This window comes from Lycorma delicatula, chromosome 3 (genome assembly GCF_047948215.1).
Source record: "Lycorma delicatula isolate Av1 chromosome 3, ASM4794821v1, whole genome shotgun sequence".
Lineage (NCBI taxonomy): Eukaryota > Metazoa > Arthropoda > Insecta > Hemiptera > Fulgoridae > Lycorma > Lycorma delicatula.
In genome coordinates, this window is record NC_134457.1 from 49,636,049 (window position 1) to 49,658,877 (window position 22,829).

Sequence of the window (22,829 nt, forward strand, 5' to 3'; positions counted from 1 at the left end):
TAATATTTGCACAATATTTTGACAGATTTAAAACAAAGATGGAATAATAATAATAATAATGTTGATGTTAGCAACAAAATTTGATTTTTATCAAAAAGCTGAGAGATTTCTTCATGCAGTGTAGAAGTGGTATGCAGTCGGTGCAGATGCTTTTCCAAAATTGTGATATTTTTTTTATAAAGGTACCCAGATCTTATCATCTTTTGGAATCTGAACAAAATTCTTAATCCTGCTAGCTTAAAAAATTAACTTGGAAGTCATATTCAGTGTTAATTTCATCAGTAATCCAAGATTGGCATTCCTTTTCATGTACACATAAAAGGACGTCCCCTTTTTTCTGAAAAGTGAGTGTACTTCACTTATACTAGGCTGTAGGCTTTGAATATTTTTTTCCCAAAGTTATCTGATACAGCAGTATGCTAGCATTATATGCTTTATCTCTGTAACATTTACAGGAAAATATGAATGGAATAAAAGGGTATTAGAGACTTGTAAGCTGCTGGAAATCATTTCTGCAGTTAATTTTTTAAACATTTCCTTATTTGAAATTCAGAGTTATTAAAACTCAGGGTCTAAAACAGTTAGTACACAGAGTTACTAAAACAGAGTCAGAAAAGAAAAGACATTTCTTCTGGAGAGAATATCTGATTATTATAAAAACATTATATAACATAAAAAATATAATATGAGGTTCTTCAACAGTTAATTAATCCAGTCTACAGCTAATTTTTTTAAAATATATTAAGAAAAACAAATTTAAAAACTAAACACTTTTAATCTATAGTCACAGTCAACCCATCTGCTGACTGCAACTGCAGAGTAATTATTTTGGATAGTTATAGTGAAAGTGAAAGTAGCGATGATGAAATAGTTGAAACGCAAGTTAGACCACTCCTGTCATTCCAGAAGCCTGGGTTTACACCCACAAATTGTCTCAAGAAATATCACTGAAAAAAATTATTGTTATTGACATGTAAGGCCTATTTTTTTATTAAATGAAGGTTTTTGTAGAAAAATGTTTACTTTTTTTGGTGTAAGCAATTTTACCATTTAAGGAAATGTGTTTTAAGGAAATAACTAGGGCAATAAAGCAAATTCGTTCCTAGCTGGATAACAGGAAAACAAACTGAAACTCAAGCTTCCTGAATAAGCATATGGGAAAATATTGAAATTGTGTTATACATGACTGTCAACAGTCAACATAATCTGTTGCTATTTCTCTTTTTTTGTAGAATTTAATGTATAATATATTTATTCAGTTTCAAGTAAAACTCAGCAACTTTTCATGCAGTTAACTTTAAGTATTTACAATACACGAACCATAAATAATATCTAAAATGTTAGGTATAAATTTAATGATTAAATAAAAATAAATATATAATTTGAAATTGATTATTGAACTGTGCAAAAGACTTTATTTAATTTTTTGTTTTGTACAGCAATTACTTAAATAATAGCACCTCGGCTTTTCATCCAGAGTTCCTGGGTTAAAATTCCAATTAGGCATGGCATTTTTCATACGCTATAAATCTCCATTTTTATATTACCACGTACCAGCTTCTTTACAAGTTTCTGTGGTGAATAATTCATCAGTAAAAAAAAAAATGCATTTTTTTAATTTATTGACATTGAAAAAAATAATTATATAAAAGAAAGTTCAAAATATATTCATCACTACTATGCAGGAATGTTGAACACACATTTTCTTGGTATGCTTTCCTTGCTGCTCTTTTGCTTATAGGCAAATGAGATAATTTTATGCTAAGACTATATCGAATTTTGATTTTGTCTCCCGTCAGATATAATAACACATAAAAATGTAAATTTTTTTAAATACGGGGAAGCAAGTCTCAGAGCTGAAACTTTGTATGTGAATGCTAGTACTTCCCTTGTCTGTAGAAAAAATTATGTTGTTGAAAAAACCCATGATAATAGGAAGAAAGCAGAGAAGATATTTCCATAATAAGAAATTTTCATGAACATTTAAGTTTGTAAAAAAGTATTTAAAAAATTAGCTTTTTTTAAAAAAAAATCTAGCAAACAAAGAACTTTTTTCTAGACTATTTGAAATGTCTATTTTGTAATTGTGTTTTAGGTGTTTTAATTAATATTTTTAAACAAGTTTAAAAAATTAAAATCATAATAATAATAATAATAAAAAGAATGAACTGTTGATAGTGGAAATTATATTTTACAGAAAAAAATGTTTTTACTTTTTATATTAACCCTTTACCCTCCAATTATGAAATCAGTAGTGCCATTGGGTCTTCAATTTTTTGATCACTTAGTTCCCTGCCCAGTTATTAGTTAAATTTGTGGTTGGTTACCTTATGTTAATGGTAAAATTTCTTATACCAAAAAAAGTTAACATTTTTTTTTACAAAAACCTTCATTTAATCAAAAAATAGGTCTTACATGTCAATTACAATAATTTTTTTCAGTGATATTTCTTGAAACAATTTTGTGGGTGTAAACCCAAGTTTCTGGAATGACAGGGATGGTCTAACTTGGGGTTTAACTATTTCATCATCACTACTTTCTCTTTCACTATAACTATCCAAAATAATTACTCTGTAGTTGCAGTCAGCAGATGGACTGACTGTGACTGTGGAGCAGAGGAGCAGACAATAGAACATATTGTTACAGAGTACCCACTTCAAACGTTTGACGATGATCTGGGGACTCTACATAAAGTGACTCTAAGTGCTCTGGACTGGTTGTCATGGATACTTTTGTGTACTTGTAAAACCATATATATATATATATATATATATATCCAAAATAGCATTTTCTTGGTCACTTTTTTCAAAATTATAATCAGGATCGTCATCACTATTATCATTACTTATTTTTAATATCAGAATCAGTTAAAAAACTACTAGAACGACTGGTAGATGCCATGCTAACTTACGGAATACATAACCGCTCATTAAGAACATAATTAAGTTTAAAACGATCTAATTTCAATTCTGTCAATATTACATGGGTTTATTGTATTACCAACAGATGTCACTTCGTTTTTGATCTCTCTGCATAGCCGCAGTTATTTAAAAAAATTTAGAGCCATACTTGATAAAGGAGCAGGGTACCAGTAAATTATGATGTTGAACTGTATTTGAGTGCAAAGAATTAAAAAAAGCTACATTCTTCACATTATATTTCTTACATTTTAGCAGTTAATTTTTATATGCATGAAATAGTCAAAATCATTTGAATGCAATCAGCATTGAACAAATAAACATGTTTTAAAAAATCCTACTATTCTAATATTTGTTTTGTTCACAGCGAATCATTTTCAAATTACAGTATGAATCAATCCTTAAACTGTAAAACACAGTAGACTAAAGAAATATAGTTCAAGCAAAGAAATTGTAATGACTAATCTTTAAAGATATTAAACATTTCTCTTGTCCACAGTGTATCAGACTACTTAAACTGGACTGAAGGACATTGTTAATTTTTATTGATACAAGTAGAATGTATTAGTATTATTTTTTGTTACTTGACTTCCATGTTATTATTTTATTCTTAACAGATCTGTTGTTTGAATTGTCATTAGATTTATTTTAGTAAACAGCCTCAACAGATTCGGAAGATTTATGAGTGTTTGACAAAATTGGCTAATGAATCTGCCAGTAAGCATATTGATCAGTCTACGGTGCGAAATGTTATGTTACCATTGCTAAAAAGTAGCTCTCTTCTTACTGAATATTTTCTACAGTTATTCCCGTATGAACAGCCTCCTCTTTTTGAATGGTAATTATCATTTCATCCTACAATGTATATTTAAAAATATTTTGATAATGCTTTGACTAATGTAAGAACTCTCTGTTTTTTTTTTTGTTAACATTCCTCTCCTACTTTATAACACATCACTGTTGTATGTTTTATTTATTGGTTTAACAAAGCTAGGTTTTGTCATAAACTCCACTGCTTGGCATTTCAACTGTTTGCATGGTCTGTTTATGTTATTCAGTTTTAGGTAAAATGAGAATTGCCAAAAACATTTCTTTGCAGAAAAATTTATTATGAGAAAATTATATGTATTTTTTCTACAGAAAAAGAAAACACATAATATCTCACAAAAGAAAAATACACATAGTTTTATTTATAATTGATAGTCTACTACACATCCATATTGTTGAATTTATCTGCCAAAAGATTCTTTATTTTTGAATTTTTATGGTAAAATTAAATTTTAATTAAACAATCAGATTTATATTGCTTAAAAACAGGTTTTCAAGCTTACTTCAACACTGTAAAACCAAGCTTACTTTTTCTTGTTTGACTGTATATATGTCTGTCCTGGTATATTTTTCCATTGAGGCCTGTTTTATGATATTGAATATCAAATAGCCTGAGTAACTATAAATAGCAACTATAAGCTATTAATATTTATATTGTAAGCTATTATTATTTATATTGTAAAGCTATTGTAAGCTATTATTATTATTATTATTTATATTGTAAAGCAGAAAATTAAAAAATAACATTCTACGAGTCGGAGCGTGGAATGTTAGAAGCTTAAAAAAGGTTGGTAGGCTAGAAAATTTAAAAAGGGAAATGGATAGGGTGAATGTGGATATAGTAGGAATTAGTGAGGTTCGGTGGGAAGAGGAAGGCGACTTTTGGTCAGGTGATTTTAGAGTAATTAACTCAGCGTCAAATAATGGGCAGGCAGGAGTAGGTTTCGTGATGAACAAGAAGATAGGGAGGAGAGTGGAGTATTTCAAAACGCATAGCGATAGAATCATTGTAATAAGGATAAAATCAAAACCTAAACCGACAACGATTGTTAACGTTTATATGCCTACAAGCGCCCATGATGATGATGAGGTAGAGTGTGTATACGAAGAGATTGATGAAGCAATTAAACACGTAAAAGGAGATGAAAATTTAATAATAGTTGGAGATTGGAATGCAAGCATTGGAAAAGGCAAGGAAGGAAATATAGTGGGTGAATACGGGCTGGGCAAAAGGAATGAAAGAGGGGACCGACTTATAGAGTTTTGCACGAAGTATAATTTAGTAATTGCCAACACCCAATTTAAAAATCATAATAGAAGAATATACACTTGGAAAAAGCCAGGCGATACTGCAAGGTATCAGATAGATTATATCATGGTTAAGCAAAGATTTAGAAATCAACTCGTTGACTGCAAAACTTACCCTGGAGCAGACATTGATAGCGACCATAATTTGGTGATAATGAAATGTAGATTGGGGTTTAAAAACCTGAAGAAAAGGTGTCAGATGAATCGGTGGAATTTAGAGAAGCTTGAGGAAGAGGAGGTAAAGAAGATTTTTGAGGAGGACATCGCAAGAGGTTTGAGTAAAAAAGATAAGGTAGAAAATGTAGAAGAAGAATGGGAGAATGTTAAAAAGGAAATTCTTAAATCAGCAGAAGCAAACTTAGGCGGAATAAAGAGAACTGGTAGAAAACCTTGGATTTCAGACGATATATTGCAGCTGATGGATGAACGTAGAAAATATAAGAATGCTAGTGATGAAGAAAGTAAAAGGAACTATCGGCAATTAAGAAATGCTATAAACAGGAAGTGCAAACTGGTGAAAGAAGAGTGGATTAAAGAAAAGTGTTCAGAAGTGGAAAGAGAAATGAACATTGGTAAAATAGACGGAGCATACAGGAAAGTTAAGGAAAATTTTGGGGTACATAAATTAAAATGTAATAATGTGTTAAACAAAGATGGTACACCAATATATAATACGAAAGGTAAAGTCGATAGATGGGTGGAATATATTGAAGAGTTATACGGAGGAAATGAATTAGAAAATGGTGTTATAGAGGAAGAAGAGGAAGTTGAGGAGGATGAAATGGGAGAAACAATACTGAGATCTGAATTTAAGAGAGCATTAAAAGATTTAAATGGCAGAAAGGCTCCTGGAATAGACGGAATACCTGTAGAATTACTGCGCAGTGCAGGTGAGGAAGCGATTGATAGATTATACAAACTGGTGTGTAATATTTATGAAAATGGGGAATTTCCATCAGACTTCAAAAAAAGTGTTATAGTTATGATACCAAAGAAAGCAGGGGCAGATAAATGTGAACAATACAGAACAATTAGTTTAACTAGTCATGCATCAAAAATCTTAACTAGAATTTTATACAGAAGAATTGAGAGGAGAGTGGAAGAAGTGTTAGGAGAAGACCAATTTGGTTTCAGGAAAAGTATAGGGACAAGGGAAGCAATTTTAGGCCTCAGATTAATAGTAGAAGGAAGATTAAAGAAAAACAAACCAACATACTTGGCGTTTATAGACCTAGAAAAGGCTTTCGATAACGTAGACTGGAATAAAATGTTCAGCATTTTAAAAAAATTAGGGTTCAAATACAGAGATAGAAGAACAATTGCTAACATGTACAGGAACCAAACAGCAACAATAACAATTGAAGAACATAAGAAAGAAGCCCTAATAAGAAAGGGAGTCCGACAAGGATGTTCCCTATCGCCGTTACTTTTTAATCTTTACATGGAACTAGCAGTTAATGATGTTAAAGAACAATTTAGATTCGGAGTAACAGTACAAGGTGAAAAGATAAAGATGCTACGATTTGCTGATGATATAGTAATTCTAGCCGAGAATAAAAAAGATTTAGAAGAAACAATGAACGGCATAGATGAAGTCCTACGCAAAAACTATTGCATGAAAATAAACAAGAACAAAACAAAAGTAATGAAATGTAGTAGAAATAACAAAGATGGACCACTGAGTGTGAAAATAGGAGGAGAAAAGATTATGGAGGTAGAAGAATTTTGTTATTTGGGAAGTAAAATTACTAAAGATGGACGAAGCAGGAGCGATATAAAATGCCGAATAGCACAAGCTAAACGAGCCTTCAGTAAGAAATATAATTTGTTTACATCAAAAATGAATTTAAATGTCAGGAAAAGATTTTTGAAAGTGTATGTTTGGAGTGTCGCTTTATATGGAAGTGAAACTTGGACAATCGGAGTATCTGAGAAGAAAAGATTAGAAGCTTTTGAAATGTGGTGCTATAGGAGAATGTTAAAAATCAGATGGGTGGATAAAGTGACAAATGAAGAGGTATTGCGGCAAATAGATGAAGAAAGTAGCATTTGGAAAAATATAGTTAAAAGAAGAAACAGACTTATAGGCCACATACTAAGGCATCCTGGAATAGTCACTTTAATATTGGAAGGACAGGTAGAAGGGAAAAATTGTGTAGGCAGGCCACGTTTGGAGTATGTAAAACAAATTGTTGGGGATGTAGGATGTAGAGGGTATACTGAAATGAAACGACTAGCACTAGATAGGGAATCTTGGAGAGCTGCATCAAACCAGTCAAATGACTGAAGACAAAAAAAAAAAAAAAATATTGTAAAGCTATTGTAGCTTTTTCTTATATTTTTATTTTCTTCTTCTTTGTTCCCTTGCTTTACAAAGTGCACTTTTCCATGCTTTACGGTCGATGATCCTGGCCTGGTTGAGGTCAATTCGTTGATTCCTCAGGTCATCTGCAACTTGTTTTATTCAATTTTTCTTTGGCACAGATCTTTGAATCTTCCACTGAGTAGGACGTTGCCTACAGAGGAATCTGTGCAGCAAGCGATCTGAGTCCATCCGTCACACATGACCAAACCATCTCAGCCTCCACATTTGGATCTGTTCTTCAGCTCCAAGATAAAACAATGGACTGTGACTTGTCAGTTGTTAGTGTCTTCATTTTGTCAATATTGATCCTCAGTCCAAAGGACTCTGCGGAACTAGAGATCTCATATAAAATATCTGTGGCCTTGGCATCACTGTTAGCAAATATGGCACTGTTGTCTGCAAACAAAATACATAGTGATTCTTATCATATTGTACTCCATACCCTCCTGCGAATGCTCTCTTCATTATAGCATCAATTATAGTTTTGAACAGCAATGGTGAGATGACATCCTCCTGGTGAACTCCTGTTTGAATGGAAAATGTATCTGATAATACATTTTGGATTCTCACACAGCTAGTTGACTCATTGTATGATGCTTGGAAAAGGTGAATGGTTTCCTGGGATACATGTTGGGCTTTCAGTGCATTCCACAGCGCAGGCCAGTGGATGCAGTCGAATGCTGATTTAAAGTCGATAAACACAATAACTAAGTATTTCACACTTGATTCTTTCTCCCATCAGCTGGTAGATGACAAAGATCACAGCAGCCATGATGTGGCTGAAATCCAGCTTGCTCTTCATGGCTCATCTGTTCACGATATTTCTGCAGTCACAGTTGAATGACTTTTATGAACTCTTTGCCAACTATTTTGAGGCAAGTGTGTGGAGTTGGTGAAGCAGAATATATCCTCCAGCTTCGATCGCCTCTGCTGGGACCTCATCCACTCCAACTCTTTTGCTGTTCTTCAGCAACTTATTGCTGCTTTAACTACTTCAGTTGTTGGTTGGCCATGGTTTAATGGCATTGCTGGAGCATCAATTTGTGGCAGAGGTCCTTGGAGGATTGTGTTTGTAGAGTTCCTGGAAAAACTCCTTCCAGTACTGTAGCCATTCTTTTGGTAACCACACAAAGGATCCATCCATCTTTCAGATGTTGTCGTTGGTCGACTTTGTCTTCTTACTTAACTTTCTGAGTGTGTGGTATAGGATGCGGTATTCGTGCTTAGATGCACTTTCTTTAAGGTCAGCTGCTATCTCATTCCAATATGCGTCGCTATCTTCTTTCATTTTCCATCTGACTATCTTTTTTTTTAATTGCCGATAATGTTCATAATTGGTCAGTTTTGTTTGTTTCTGTTTTTCCACCATGTCATGTCAAGACACTGATCTGATGGGATCCAGCAGGTGTGATCTGTTCCATCTAGCTGTTGGTGGTGACTTGTGCATGTGTGATAAAGGTGTAGATGTGTTTCAGCCCGAACAAGATAGTGATCAGATCCACAATCTGGTACTAACATAGCACAAACATCCTAGAGGGATGACCAGAATCAAAAACTGATCAGGACATAACCCAATACTGCAAAGTCAATGCCAGATGGATTTCGCCAAGTGATCTGGTGCTTGAGTGGGTGTTGGAAGATGCTGTTTCCCACAATCAGATTTTTTGATGCTGTGAAGGACAATAAGTACAGGCCATTGTCACTGATGACTCCATGCCTGAAGTTGCCCATTGTTAGCTCTCATCCAAACCTATTTACACTGATGTGAGTATTGCAATCACCAGCCAGGATGATTACCTCAGTAATCACCTTCCAACCAAACTTGATATTTGCTGAAAGGTGATTATGCTTTTAGCCACTCAACTGTTCATCATGAACCCAACACCTGCTTCCCGTTTATCACCACCAGAGTAGAATAATGTTATTGTCTCATTGATAACTGTAGGTTGTACTATCATCGATCCAGATCTACTGAGCTATAGTTCAGACAAAGCTGCAATTGATATCTTGAATTTGGCTAGCTCCTGTGCTATGATCTCCTTTTGGCGAACATGATGTCTGGTTTGCACATTCCATGTTGCTAGTCGAATTTCTTCTTTCTTTGGATAGTAGTCCACTTCTTACCAGCACTTTGGGTTCCCAGTGTTGGCGCATTGGCTGCCCCATATGCAGTCGCATGAGTGGCTGAGTCTTTCAATTTCCACATGGTTTCTTGCCTGGTTTTACCCCAGTTTCCTGAGTTCTAGTCACCTCAGCAGAATGACCACCCTCCTCCTTTTGCAGCCAGCCTTGGAGCGTCCTTGATGGAGTTATTTTATTGTTAAGTAATCTAACTCATTTTACAAATTTATCCAACCATCCATAGCTGATAAGGAGCTTTCTTTAATTTCACTTCATTGTTGCTTAAACATCTAGAATGTTGACAGTGATTTTGCAGAATGAGTTGTCTAGTTAAAAGACATTTATTTCTTCTTCTGGTATGAGACTAGGTGTTGAGTTCAACATGTTTTTAAAATTAAAACTCAGTATAAACTTTGTTAAAATTTAGAAAAATAATTTAAAATTAAGTATAAAATTTAGAAAATAGTTATTTTTATCAATAATAAATATAATTTAATTAGATAAATTTCATAATATTAATATCATTATTAAATTAAATACTTAGCTTACATAGTGTGAGGTTCTGCAAATACATGCAGAAATTTTTTTTCTATTCTAAAAGAACCAAAAAACTTCATACAGTGGTAAAATACAATATACATTTAGAAAGATTATGTTAAATTCAGCTAATATGATATAGCAAATTACAGTAGTTTAAGGACAAGACAAGAATATTGAAATCCTATTAAATTGAAATCTTTTAATACTGTGTCTGCAGGAGACTTAGGTTTGCAAAAGGTGTGACTGTCAAACTGAGGGCAGAGGACAAGAAGGTGTGGCTGTTTTTCTAAAGGAAATAGTGTTAAAACTATTATTAAACAGAACACAAATCTGGATATTTTGTGAAACAAATTTTATATTATAAATAGCCCCAGTTCTTATGCTACAATTTATATGGATGGCTCTAAAAACATTAACACTGTGGGCTATGCTTTTGTGGTTGCCAAGAGAACATACATTTTTGGCCTTCCCAGCATCACCAGCATTTTTATCGCCGTGCTCTTTGCTATTAACTTAAATATAATTAGCCCAACATTTTGACATATACTTGTTTGCTCTGATTCCATGTGTGCCATACAGGTGACTAGTGACATGTACTATCGCTCTCTGTAACATTTCTTCTTGGCACTCAAGGAGAAAACCGAATGCTCTGACTTGGCTACTTGCCTCAGTAGCGTAGTAGGCAGTACGTAAGGCTCATGACTAGTGACGTGTACTCCAGACACCCTGTTGTCTGTGAGCTTCAGCATTATTTTACATATGAACCACTGTAATACATCAGTAAGCTTCTGCTTAATCCCCAGCCATATTGGATTTCAGGTAATGATTGCGCTGATAGTACGGCAAAGGAGGCTTGTTTCCAGCCTCCTTTCACCAATCGCATCGCTTCTAACGATATTGTCTCTTTCCTGAAGAGGTTGGTTCATGACGAGTGATAAAGTGAATGGAATGCTACCACGAACAATAAACTTCACCCAATTAAGAACACTGTGTCACCGTGGAGTTCCTCATGCAGAAATTATTGTCGAGAGGAGGCTATTTGCCGTTTACAAATAGAGCATACTAGGCTCACTCATGGATGACTCAAACAGATGCACCAATTTGTGCTCACTGTGACATTTTTTATAATTATTCTAGTAAAATTTCACATAAAATGACTAATTTATTTTTTATATAAATACATTCTCACATTGTTTTATCTTTGAGGATTAAAAGGGAAAAACTTTTGATTAACTGTTACTCAAAAACCCATGTTTTTATGAACTTCTGTTCATTATTTTAGTGAAGTTCATCTGAGCTATGAAAAGCCTGAAACACTCCTCTTGTTTTTAGTATACAGAAAGATTATGGTAATAGCATTTAGAATTTTATCAGTTGATAGTCGTTTAATAATGGTGTTTAATATTTGTTTTAGTTCTGACACTAAAGACTTTGAGAAAGTTGATTGCGGTGAATTTGATGAATGTGGTTCTGGAATTCAGCACGCACAAGATGTTGACTCATGGGATTGGGAGACTGTTGAAATTCCAGATTTAGAAGATCCCTTTGGAGGAGATAATTGTCCCTGTAATTGTCACACTAATAAAATCTCCTCAGTATCTGGGCATTGTTTTTCCTGTGGAATTAAAGTAACTAAATTGTTTATTATTAATTTGAGAAATATTATTAATTCAGTGAAACTTATTAAATTTGAAATAGTAAAAAATTATTAAACGATCCAGAAAGGCTATTTTGAAAAAATGGTCTGTCTGCACCATTTATATTATTTTTAATTGCATAATTTTCAGACAAACCTTCATTATCAGAACCTTTTAAAACATCAAAAAGTAGGCAGGTCATTCACCTTAAACTGATTTAATCTCTAATGGATCAGTTAAAAACAGCACAATTTTTTTTTTAAATTGAAAATAATATAGTGGAACAGAATATTGATTTGATTTTGAAATATTTTTACATGAATTAAAAATGAGACAAAAACTTAACTTCATTATCTGAATTCTTTGGACCTTGAAAATCTACTATCTTTGCAAATTTGATATACATATCTTTATATATAAATCAGAACATCATGTTGTAGCCGTACCATTGTTCATGCTCATATTCACTTGAAATTCTGAAACTGCTGGAATGATAAGAATTATTATTTTACTGCTACTTATTGAACGTTGAGAAAAGTTTTAGGCATAAATTTATCAAAGTAACCTTACAGTTGCTGAATGGTAGCAGCTCTACATTTCATCCAGGAAATTTTTGGTTAAATTCTTACCAAGTTTTTTCATTTTTCATGCATTACAGAATCCTTTCAAATAAAATGTTTTTTTTATATATATATATATATATATATATATATATATATATAAATATAATTAGGGGTTTGTAGTTGGTGAAATAAATAATTGAATTAGTAGTATTAATCTGGGATGCCATATTTTATTGTATAACTTTTTTTCATGTAGTAATATTTAGTCTTCGGCTAAACCACATTCCGTAAAAGTTTTACTTTATTTTTAATCATTTCCTTTTCATGTAAATTCTCAAGATAATAGAAATTTAACAAGATTTTATTATTTTATTGTTTCACATTTATTGTTGATGAATGAAGACAAAATTTTTTTCAGTAAAATCTATATGTTTTTACAATGTAATAAAAAACAAACTGATCAAACCTTGCTGAAAACATGTTTATTTATCAGGAAACATTTTTAACGTACGCTTTTCATTAAGATTATCCATATTTCCATCAAAAGAGCAGTCTTTTTTACTTACTGATAATTTTAGTATTACCTGAGAAATTTGTATCCATAAACAGTAACATTTATTTAATATTTTCTTTAAAAAATATTAAAATCCCACATTCTGAGATCGTTTCTCATTGAAGCAGTTAATACGCTTCAGTTTTGAATTTCATACAAAACTAAAGTACATTAACTTGTTACATCAATTTGTATCTTTATCTTAACCAAAAAGGCAGATAATTTTTTTAATAAAATTTTTACTGTATACTTAATTGAAAATTATAGCTGTACTTAAATTAAAATATTACAAGGAAGCCATACCTGTTTTGATAAAAAGTATTTTTTCTGGCACTTATTTGCTCAGTATGCACTTTCCATCATATATATATATATATATAAGATATGAATTGAAACTCATAAAATTTGTTAAAACAATATACTATTCCAGTACAGGTTTTTTTACAGAATTATGTTTATCTCCCAGAGCAGATCTTTTTTATAGAAAGAAATTGATAACATGTAACATTTAAAGAAAACTTCAGTTAGCATTTGTTAAATTCTCTTTTTTATACCGCTGTAAAATGCCATTATTGAAAAAAAAAAAAATATTATGTACTTCTAAATCACTGAAAGAAAAGTATTTATCTAACACAACCCTCTCCATCCAACCTATTGCAACATAGTTTAATAAGAATTAAACTCCCCGTTTTGAAATCTAACTTTTATGAGTAATGAGCAAAACAAACTCATCATTTTTAACTGCCTTTAAATAAAAAAAGAAGTATATTCTCAATCTGATCCATATGTACATTAATCCAAACACAGCAAATTTTTTGTTTATTTCTATTTTGTGGCCACACTGCTTGACCACATCCATTTTTTAAGTTATCTGTGTAAAATGAGGTTATTATTGTTTGGTTTTTTAGGAATTTTCATGTTATAAATTGTTTTGTGAAAGTTTATTTCATATTTTTACAAAATCGTGTTTTCTCATTTTTTCTGTGCCTTGACTTATAATAATGGACATAACTCCAAGAAAGCATTCAAAAATTGTTTCTCTTTCTGAGCATACGAGTATGACACAATGACAAATGGCTTGTGAGTGTGGTTTGGACTAGGGATAGTGAATGCTATTTTAAAACAATTTAAATTTATTGGTTCCTTTTCATTTCAAAGGAAAGGTAAATGTGTCTGCAAAAGAAAAACTACTCCAACACAGAATTGGTTATTATTGAGAAAAAAAATCTTGTTCCAAAATCATCTGCTGTAGACTTAAATTGAGAATTGAAAATTATGAGCCTGTGGAACTGATTTACATGTGATAAATGTTAGACACTGACTTCTTGCAGCTGGACGGAAAGCTGTAAGTCAGCTTTTAACACTAAGCTGCGCAAAAAAGGCCAAAGCTCTTGTGGCCAAAGCACATGCTAACTGTGCCAAACACATGCCAAATCACAATTTTAGAATTTTTATGTTTAGGGATAAAGGATTACATACATTAGAAAAGCATGAGATGAAAATATATCACCGATTCTTATCCAACAATCGGTTAAAAATGCTCAGAAAAAAATGTTTTGGGATTATTTTATATTTAAAGGCCTTTTTCATTTCTTCCGGTAGATGGTATGTTGAAAAGTTATGGATATATCAAAATTTTGAAGGAAAGGGTTGTGATACAACTTCAAAATAAATTCCACTAGGCAACAGAGTGTTCCAACAAAATTTGTTGTTATGCCACATTGCCAAAAAAAAAGGGAAAAAATTTGTCAAATGAAAATTAAGCGCTCCCATGACCAGGCACCTCACTAGACTTAAACCCAGTTGAAAATCTTTGGGCAATAATCAAAAAGCAACTCTCAAAAATGAATTGCATTGCAAAAATTGATCTCACTAAAGCAGTAACATACGCATGGTTTCATGATGAAGAAATAAAAAACTGTGTAGTTTATTTGTTGAATCAATGCCAAATTAATGTATTGAATCGATCTGATGTGATTAAGAATAATAGAGGGCATATTAATTATTAGATATTCACAAATTGTGCAGGAATGATTTTTTTTCTAAATAAAGTTACTTTTTATTAAATAATGTCTGTGTTCAGATTAATTTTAATGCTACTGTATGTATGTTTTAGGTTACTCTTCACTAAACATTTTGTCTTCGTTATTGACATGCGTTTTAGTTTTTTTAAAGTATATTTTTCTTAAATGTTATATATTTTTAAAAATGTTTATTTGATTTAGTAATGGGCTAGATTTGATTTTTTAATACTGATATAAAAGAATAGATTTTTTCCAATGCTTTGTGTAGATATATAAATATAATTATACAGACAGAGTAGAAATGTATTTTTATTATGTGCATTTCTGTTTAAAAAAAAAGTATTTGTTTAAATAGCTCAAAAAAATATATAAAATTTCCATATATGTATCTTTAAATTTTTGTATTTGACTTTGTTTCATTTCTATTTTATTAAAAAAATGATACTGCTCGTGTAATATCATCCCAAATATAGCTGAAGCAAAAAATCTGACTCAGCATTAAAACTTTGAGATAATGTCTTAACTAAGAAAATTCAAAGCTTGGTACATATAGATTTTTTTTGATCATTCAAAACACGTTATTATCCATTTAAATTTTAATAAAGTAGAAAAAATGTAATTATTTAAAAGTAAATTCTTATTTTTATTTTTCTATTTAATTTAATTTGATGGAATTACACAGAAGCTAGTATATGGAGTATGGAAATAGAATTTTGTAAAGTATGAAAAATGCCTGACCGGGATTCAAACCCAGTACCTCCTGATGAAAAGCTGAAACGCTATCACTCTGCCATGAAGATCGGCAGATGTTTATAGTTAACAACAGTTAATTAACTTGTAATTCTTATAATATGAAAGATTAACAAACATATTTATTTATTTTTTAAAATTAAGTGTTGTACAGTAAGCTTCTCTACTTTGTCTCCTTTGTGAATTCTCAAGGGGTTGGATATGCAGGGCTCACAACAAGGCTTCCCATATTTTATTTACCTTTTCCTAGACTGACATTACAGTGATGTTTCAAGAGTTTTGATAGGAAGCTTTTGTATTTTCACAAATTGTTAATGTGTCATCCCCTCAACTTTCAAGGGGTCAGAAGGCTGTGACAGGACGAGAGATGTGGTCGTAACAAAAATTAACAGTAATAACACTGTTTAAAATAAATAAACAAAAATATATAAACATAGTACAGCATACAATATTGGAAAAATCTTTTGTAAGTTAGATAAAGAATAAATAACTGTTTCATGTAAAAACAGTATGTTGATATATGTATGTTAAAAACTGATAATAATTAGAAATACCAAAATAAAATATTACATGCATAATTAATTGGTGATAAATTAATATTTCTTAAGAATTCAGATATAAATAGTTCAAACACTGTATTCAAGTATTAATAAAAAACAAAGAAATAATCACCTATAAAAAATTTTTATATACCATAGGTACATTACTTAATAAAAAGAGTACAGCAATGGCAAAGTAATAAAAATATAAATATTATTCTGGATGTAATCAGATAACTAAATAAAGTGATAAAAATAGTATAAAATATTAATTATATTCAATTTTTAATATTGATGAATATGTTGATAGAGTGTGCATTTAGTTAATATAATATTTATAAATATAAACAAAATTATTATTAAACTAGTACATTTCAATAGTGTACAAAGTAGAAAAAGTATAATGCATACTTATTTGTTTTCTAAACAGTAGGATTTAAGAAGCCAACATTAAAACAAAATTCTTTATAAATTACTAAGAACTAACTATCTGCAGATTCTTTGCATTTGTAACCATAGGAAATTAATATACCAAAAAGAAAGAATAACCATAAAAATATATACTTTAAATTTACTTTTTAGTAGGTGACACATTTAAGTAGTTTGATAAGAAAAAGAATTTAATGATTCTATTCTGCATAGTGAGTTTCAGTGAAATTTTTTAGGATAAATAATTATATCCACTGCTACTTTTAATTGTTGTAGTTTTAGTTACTATTATTTTACCTATAATTAATTGCAGGAGTATTTTTCTTTATATTTTGATTAATTTGGTAAATGCTGATTTTCATGTTTATTTTGTAGTTTATAAATGGCAGAGTGTTCATACAAAATGGTAAAGTTCTGAGACATGCAAAGCTGGTAGTTGAAGGTATTAATAAAAAAGATTTAATGGAAAGAATATGTAAAAAAACATCTGTCAAGGATGTTGATGATAAGGGAGTTGGAACATTAAGACATAGGAAGAGGCCAGCAGCTGATAGTTCACCAGTTAAGAATAATTGTAACAGTAGTACTCAAGACATTGGAAGTTCTGGGAACTTTAGTCTTTTGTCACCAATTGGTATAGGTTTGTGAGTTTTTAATTACAATTTTGTTAGTAATTATTTAGTATCTAAAAACTGAGAAGTGGTATCTGTTACAAAAAAAAAAATGTTATTGCCTTGTTCCTCAATCCATTAACCACAGCCTAACCCTTCCTCCACTCAAAAAATAATAGAATAATTTAAGAGCATAACTGTATTCAATGAGTATCTGTTAAAACACATTTTCCACAGTATTGAGTTTTTTCATTGGCTGCTTGTAGTAACCAAAATTCCATGAAGTTAAATTGTCTTATAAAAATTTTATAAAATTTAAATTTTATGAAAATGTTAGTCTTATCTCCAATTGAATAGGATTTTGATTAATTTGTAAAATATTCTAGAAGTACCTATTTATGCAGTGCAACTTTGTTGAAATTGCATGTTCAAACAAGTAGATTCTGTTTTCGTATTGAATGTACCTTTTACTTTTTATAGCCCTGGATCATCAGATCAGGATGTATTGCTGGTTTGAACCCAACAACATAGTTTGTAGTTGGTTTTAACATAACATGTTATTTGCATCATACAGCCAGTTACATTAAAATTTAGTTGGATTGCCTTTGTCCAAACTATCAACTTTCCTAATAGGAGCACAAGCAGCCAACCCTCTGTGCCAAGCTCACACATACAGTAAAGAAAGTATTGATTGCTTTCTAATCAAATATCAGATGGTTAACATTCAACTTGCACATCATTTTTTTTCAATTATACAAACTAACATGAAAATGATTCATCAAATTTCCAAGTTTCAAAAAATTACATTAAATTTGAATTTTAGAGTTTATTTCCTGATAGAATGTAAAATTCCCAGCCATTAGCGGAATGTAATTTGGATAGAAACTAAAATCAGTGTTACAAAGAAAATTATTATTTCCATTAAATCAAGTTTATAGAAAAATTATAAGGTAGGAAACTTTTTTTTTTAATTTCTCTCAAGTAAATATGATGATAATTTAACATTCAGTTAAGTCAACCTACCTACTATCCTCCTGGCTGGTATAACTGAAAGTGCCATTCACCCTGTTTGAGTTTTCAATTAATAAATTTAATTTGGTTAAATTAGTTCTGCAGTTTTCATCCAATAGTGTGAAGTGTATAGTTCATAAAGGGATGAATAATACATGCCAAAATCAAAAGTGAATATTTCCTTTTTTTGGCTAAAGTAGGTTAACCTAAATATCAGAACAATTTTTTTTTTTATTGTATGAGTCACATATCTTGATTCATAAAAATTTCCCTGTGATTTTCTTTTTAAGTTTCATATTCATATAAAGACAACCTTTCAGTGAATGTTTTTGATTGAAATAAAATTTTTATTTATGCTACTTGACTTTGTAAGAAATGAATTCTTCAATGATACAAAGTATATGAAAAAAATTACTATGTTCCTTGTCAATCTATACTGTTTCTCTTACCACACATCCATACAATGTAATGTGTGTTGTTGTTTCACTGCCCTTCTCCTTACCTTTTGTCTTTAAACATAGTCATGTCCTAGTTGACAATCACAGAATTAAATAAAACTCATTTGTTGGTTTTATACTCACTAAGCTTCCTTGTTAAATTGGCCAACGGTGTTATTCAATGGCTGAATTTAAAACAGAACCGAGAAACAAAGAAAAAAAATTTTTAAATGAAAATTATCATGGATAGATTGGTAAGATTACTTGAGAAGGTAGTCTTACTTGATTGGAGTGGTCAAATGATCTTTGAATTGTAATTAACAGTTTATATATAGTATTTTGTAATTTTCAGTGGCTTCTGATAAATAGATACTCTCGTATAGGTAAATATAAATAAAACTTTTTAAAACTGCAGGATAATCTATAAAAGACACAATGATGTATCAGAATAACATTTTAAGATTCTAATAAATTCGGAACATAATATCAAAAGAACTTGTGTTCTTTCTGTTTGTGTTAATATCAAAAGAACTTGTGTTATATAGAACATGCCTGGTCTTTGTTGACAGAAAATCTTTCTTTGAAGAATTGATCAGAATCAATAAGAAGCAGAGAATTGCAGATTACACTGACATTTTATGTTCCTTGCTTACAGGAATTTCTTAACTATTTTGCTTGAACATTTTCTTATAGAAGTTATGTAAATATTGTTTAATCACATAATATGTTTAACAATATTTATGATTAATACATATTTTTGTATTTAACCATATTTTATACAGCCGTTTCTATGAATAAAATTACTAAATCCATTTCTATGAAGCCTAACCCATCAAGAGGTATAGAACAGCAACATAAACTGTAATGGTACGGAACCCAGAAAGCATAGTTTCTGCTAATTAGAGCAGAATAAATAGTGTTGTCATTGCACTTTGGTTATTGAGATTCAGGGAATGATTGTCCTATAACTAATTACCCTAAAGCTGTAAAAGATCAATTGTTATTAATTGCACTTACCGTGAGTGATCTAATAATATAAAACAATTTATAATCACTAAAAAAAAGAATATCTGAACAGAATTTCAGTACATTAGATACAGCAATCAAAATATTGATATTTCTGTTTATATCCAGTCAGTTTTATTTTATTAACTCTCTTGTTAAATAAAATATTTCAGAATCAGAAGATGATGCGTCTGATATTAAATCACTTCCTACTAAAGCTAAATCACCAAGAACAATTAAACCTTTGAAAATAATAAAAGGAAATAGTAACCAGGTTGAAACAAATAAAGATAAAGATGTAGAAGGCAATAAAGAAAAAGTAACTCATATGGAATATGAAACTTTAAATTTGGATTCATTTGTTGTATTAAATTATGTTAAAAATGCTGATAATTTTGAAGTGAAATCAACAAACAGTATAAAAGATAATAGTTGTGATGACTTTATAACCAATAGTAAATCTTCTCAAGAAAGGGAAGATGAAGAGGAAGTTGAAAGAGAAATTGAAAAGTCGTTAAAAAATGTTAATAATGATACAATTATACCTTTATTGTCATCTGCATCATCATTGTCACCTAAAGCTGTTTGTCATGAAGCGGGTTTAATTCATGATGATGATGAAGATGATGTTGAAGATGTTGATATATATGATGATGATGACGATGTTGATGATGATGAAGAAGATGATGATGAAGGTGAAGATATTGAAGAAGATGAAGAGGAAGATGATGAAGATATTGAAGAGGTTGAAATTGATGAAGATGAGGAAAGAGAAATGGATGTTGAATTTATTAATGAAAATGAAGATGATGATGATGATGTTGAAGATAAATTATATGAAAAAGGTCATAGTACTAATAATAAACAGCCTGAGAGTGAACAGATTAAAAATTCTGATTGTGAGATTTCAAAATTTGAGTCTATGAATAAAGTTATCATTAAAACTGAATTTGACAATAGTAGTAATGAGGTAACTTTAATACAAGATAATATAAAACTTGAAGTTGCAAAAATTGAAGATGATTATAATAATGAAAATGCCTGTGGTATTTTATCTTCATTTGATAACAAAGTGAATGAATCTGAATTTTTAAGTACTGATATACAACAACAACAACAGTCTTTGCCTACTGATGTTCTGACATCCGATGTTGAATCAGTTGGAGGTGCCCCATCATCATGGACCAAGGAGGAAGATAAGGTCATACTACAAACATTCCAGCAAGAAGGTGATTCAGACCAAACGTTTATTATGATAAGAGAAAGACTTCCACTTCGTTCAGTTGAAGAGGTAATATTATTTTTATTCTTGTAAGTGTGTAAAAGTATGTTTATATGTATCTGTATCTGTATGCATGCTTGTGCCTGTGCAGGCAAGCAAATTTAGTGTATCTAAAATGTAACAAATGTGTTGCTGTAAAATATCTTATTAACTGAGTCACAAATCAGCATTGTCCTCTTAAATCAGTCCAAGTATTGTCAGCTTCCCAAGAGAAGCCAACTATGTCAAGAAAAGAGTAACTATGTTGCCAAGAAATCCCTTAAAAAAAAAAACTGTGAAACACCATTGTCTTCAACAAATTTTATTGATGTTATCAGTTAGTAGTTCCAAAATTGCAACATTTGAATTGAAATTTGAGCTTGTGGAAAAATTCACTTGGACCTAGAAGTTTTGTAATACAAAATTTAAAGAGTCCAAAAGCTATAATCAAACATTTTTATCCTTTTTCCAAATCATTAGAGACAACAAGAAATATTGTTGATTAGCTATTTGCTCTTATAGATTTTACTCCTTATGAACTACATTTTAATAGTATGAAAATCAAATTCCAGTGAATTTGATTTCAATTTGCTCATTTTCATTCTCTTAAGGCACAGTAAATTGCTCATGGATGACTAAACTATGTCATTAGGTTTCATTAGTATAATAGGTGTCATTTGTCATTAGCATAAACATGAAAATCCATCCTTTGTCACCTGTTGTGGAAAGGTTTTGCATAAAAAAAGGTGAATAAGATTTGTATACTTCACTTGTACACAGTTATTGGAGTCTTTTTACCATATTCTTCTCTGTATATTGCAATAGTACATTTACTTTTTTTTTTTTTTTTTTTTTTTTTTTTTTTTTTTATGACACTCCAATGACACAGTTATTGGAGTCTTTTTACCATATTCTTCTCTGTATATTGCAATAGTACATTTACTGAACATAAATTGTTTACCAAACTCTGTTTTGTAAACAATTTATTACAGCAGTTCAAATGATAATGTTTTTTCTAACAGAATCTTCTTAAAGAGAATAATATAAAAAAATACATTAAAATAAAACCCTATTATACTGCAAATTAAACTTTTTTTATATTGATTGGTATTATTTATGTTTCAGGTAAAATCACGTTTTCACATTTTGATGCTGCTATTAAAAAGGATGACTACTAGTAAAAACAGTAGTGAGAGTTATTAATTGTGGGGTTTTATAATCTAACTGTAGTGTTTTTACTACATTGATTTATCTAACGATTAATCAGTCAGTTATTCAATCAAGATATTTTTTAGATGATTGAAATCTTTTATTTCTTTGTTTCTTGAGATAATTTTTTAACTTAAACTTTTTTATTAAAGTGGAAGTGAACAGAGCATGCTGGCCAATCCAACCAAATATTATAAATGATATAAAGTGTGTAAAGTTGTTCTGTTCAAAAAAAGTCACTCTTTTAGTTTTATTCTAAGAACAGTGGTAGATATTTATTTAATGCTTTGTAAATGTGGATTTTATTAAATTATTTTTTATGTTGTATTTTTATAGTTAGTTATATTTTAGAACATGTCATCATAGTTTTTTGTTAGTTTTATTTTTACTTTACCCCTTTATAATTATGATGATGATTGTTTAATCATTGTTAGTCTCAAGTAATGTCTTTGCTATTCTATACAGTGTTTTTTTAAAAATATTTTACTTTTACCAGAGTTTATATTGTTCATATAAAGTATTGAATGTGAATTGTCATTTTGTGATGAACATAACAGATGTGAAGTATTATTGGCAATTATAATTTATTTATATGTTTTTTGAGGACAAGGTAAAACAGATATAGTTGTAAGTTTTTTAATGCAACATTTCTTAACTTGTTTAGATTAAAATATTTACCTTATATTTATAATATCAGTAATTATCTTGATTTATTTCATA

The 22,829-nt window shown here is 30.4% G+C and overlaps 1 protein-coding gene across 1 annotated transcript in view; it reads left to right on the forward strand.

Annotated features, from left to right (window-relative positions):
* Positions 1 to 22,436, forward strand: part of LOC142321584 (uncharacterized) — a 44,414-nt gene extending 21,978 nt beyond the window's left edge. Inside the window, exons 6-10 of the mRNA XM_075359793.1 lie at positions 3,560 to 3,756; positions 11,495 to 11,708; positions 16,951 to 17,215; positions 19,813 to 20,930; positions 22,026 to 22,436. Of these exons, the coding sequence (XP_075215908.1) occupies positions 3,560 to 3,756; positions 11,495 to 11,708; positions 16,951 to 17,215; positions 19,813 to 20,930; positions 22,026 to 22,103 (1,872 nt within the window). The 3' untranslated portion in view covers positions 22,104 to 22,436. The remainder of the gene's footprint in view (positions 1 to 3,559; positions 3,757 to 11,494; positions 11,709 to 16,950; positions 17,216 to 19,812; positions 20,931 to 22,025) is intronic.
* The last annotated feature ends 393 nt before the right edge of the window (positions 22,437 to 22,829 follow it).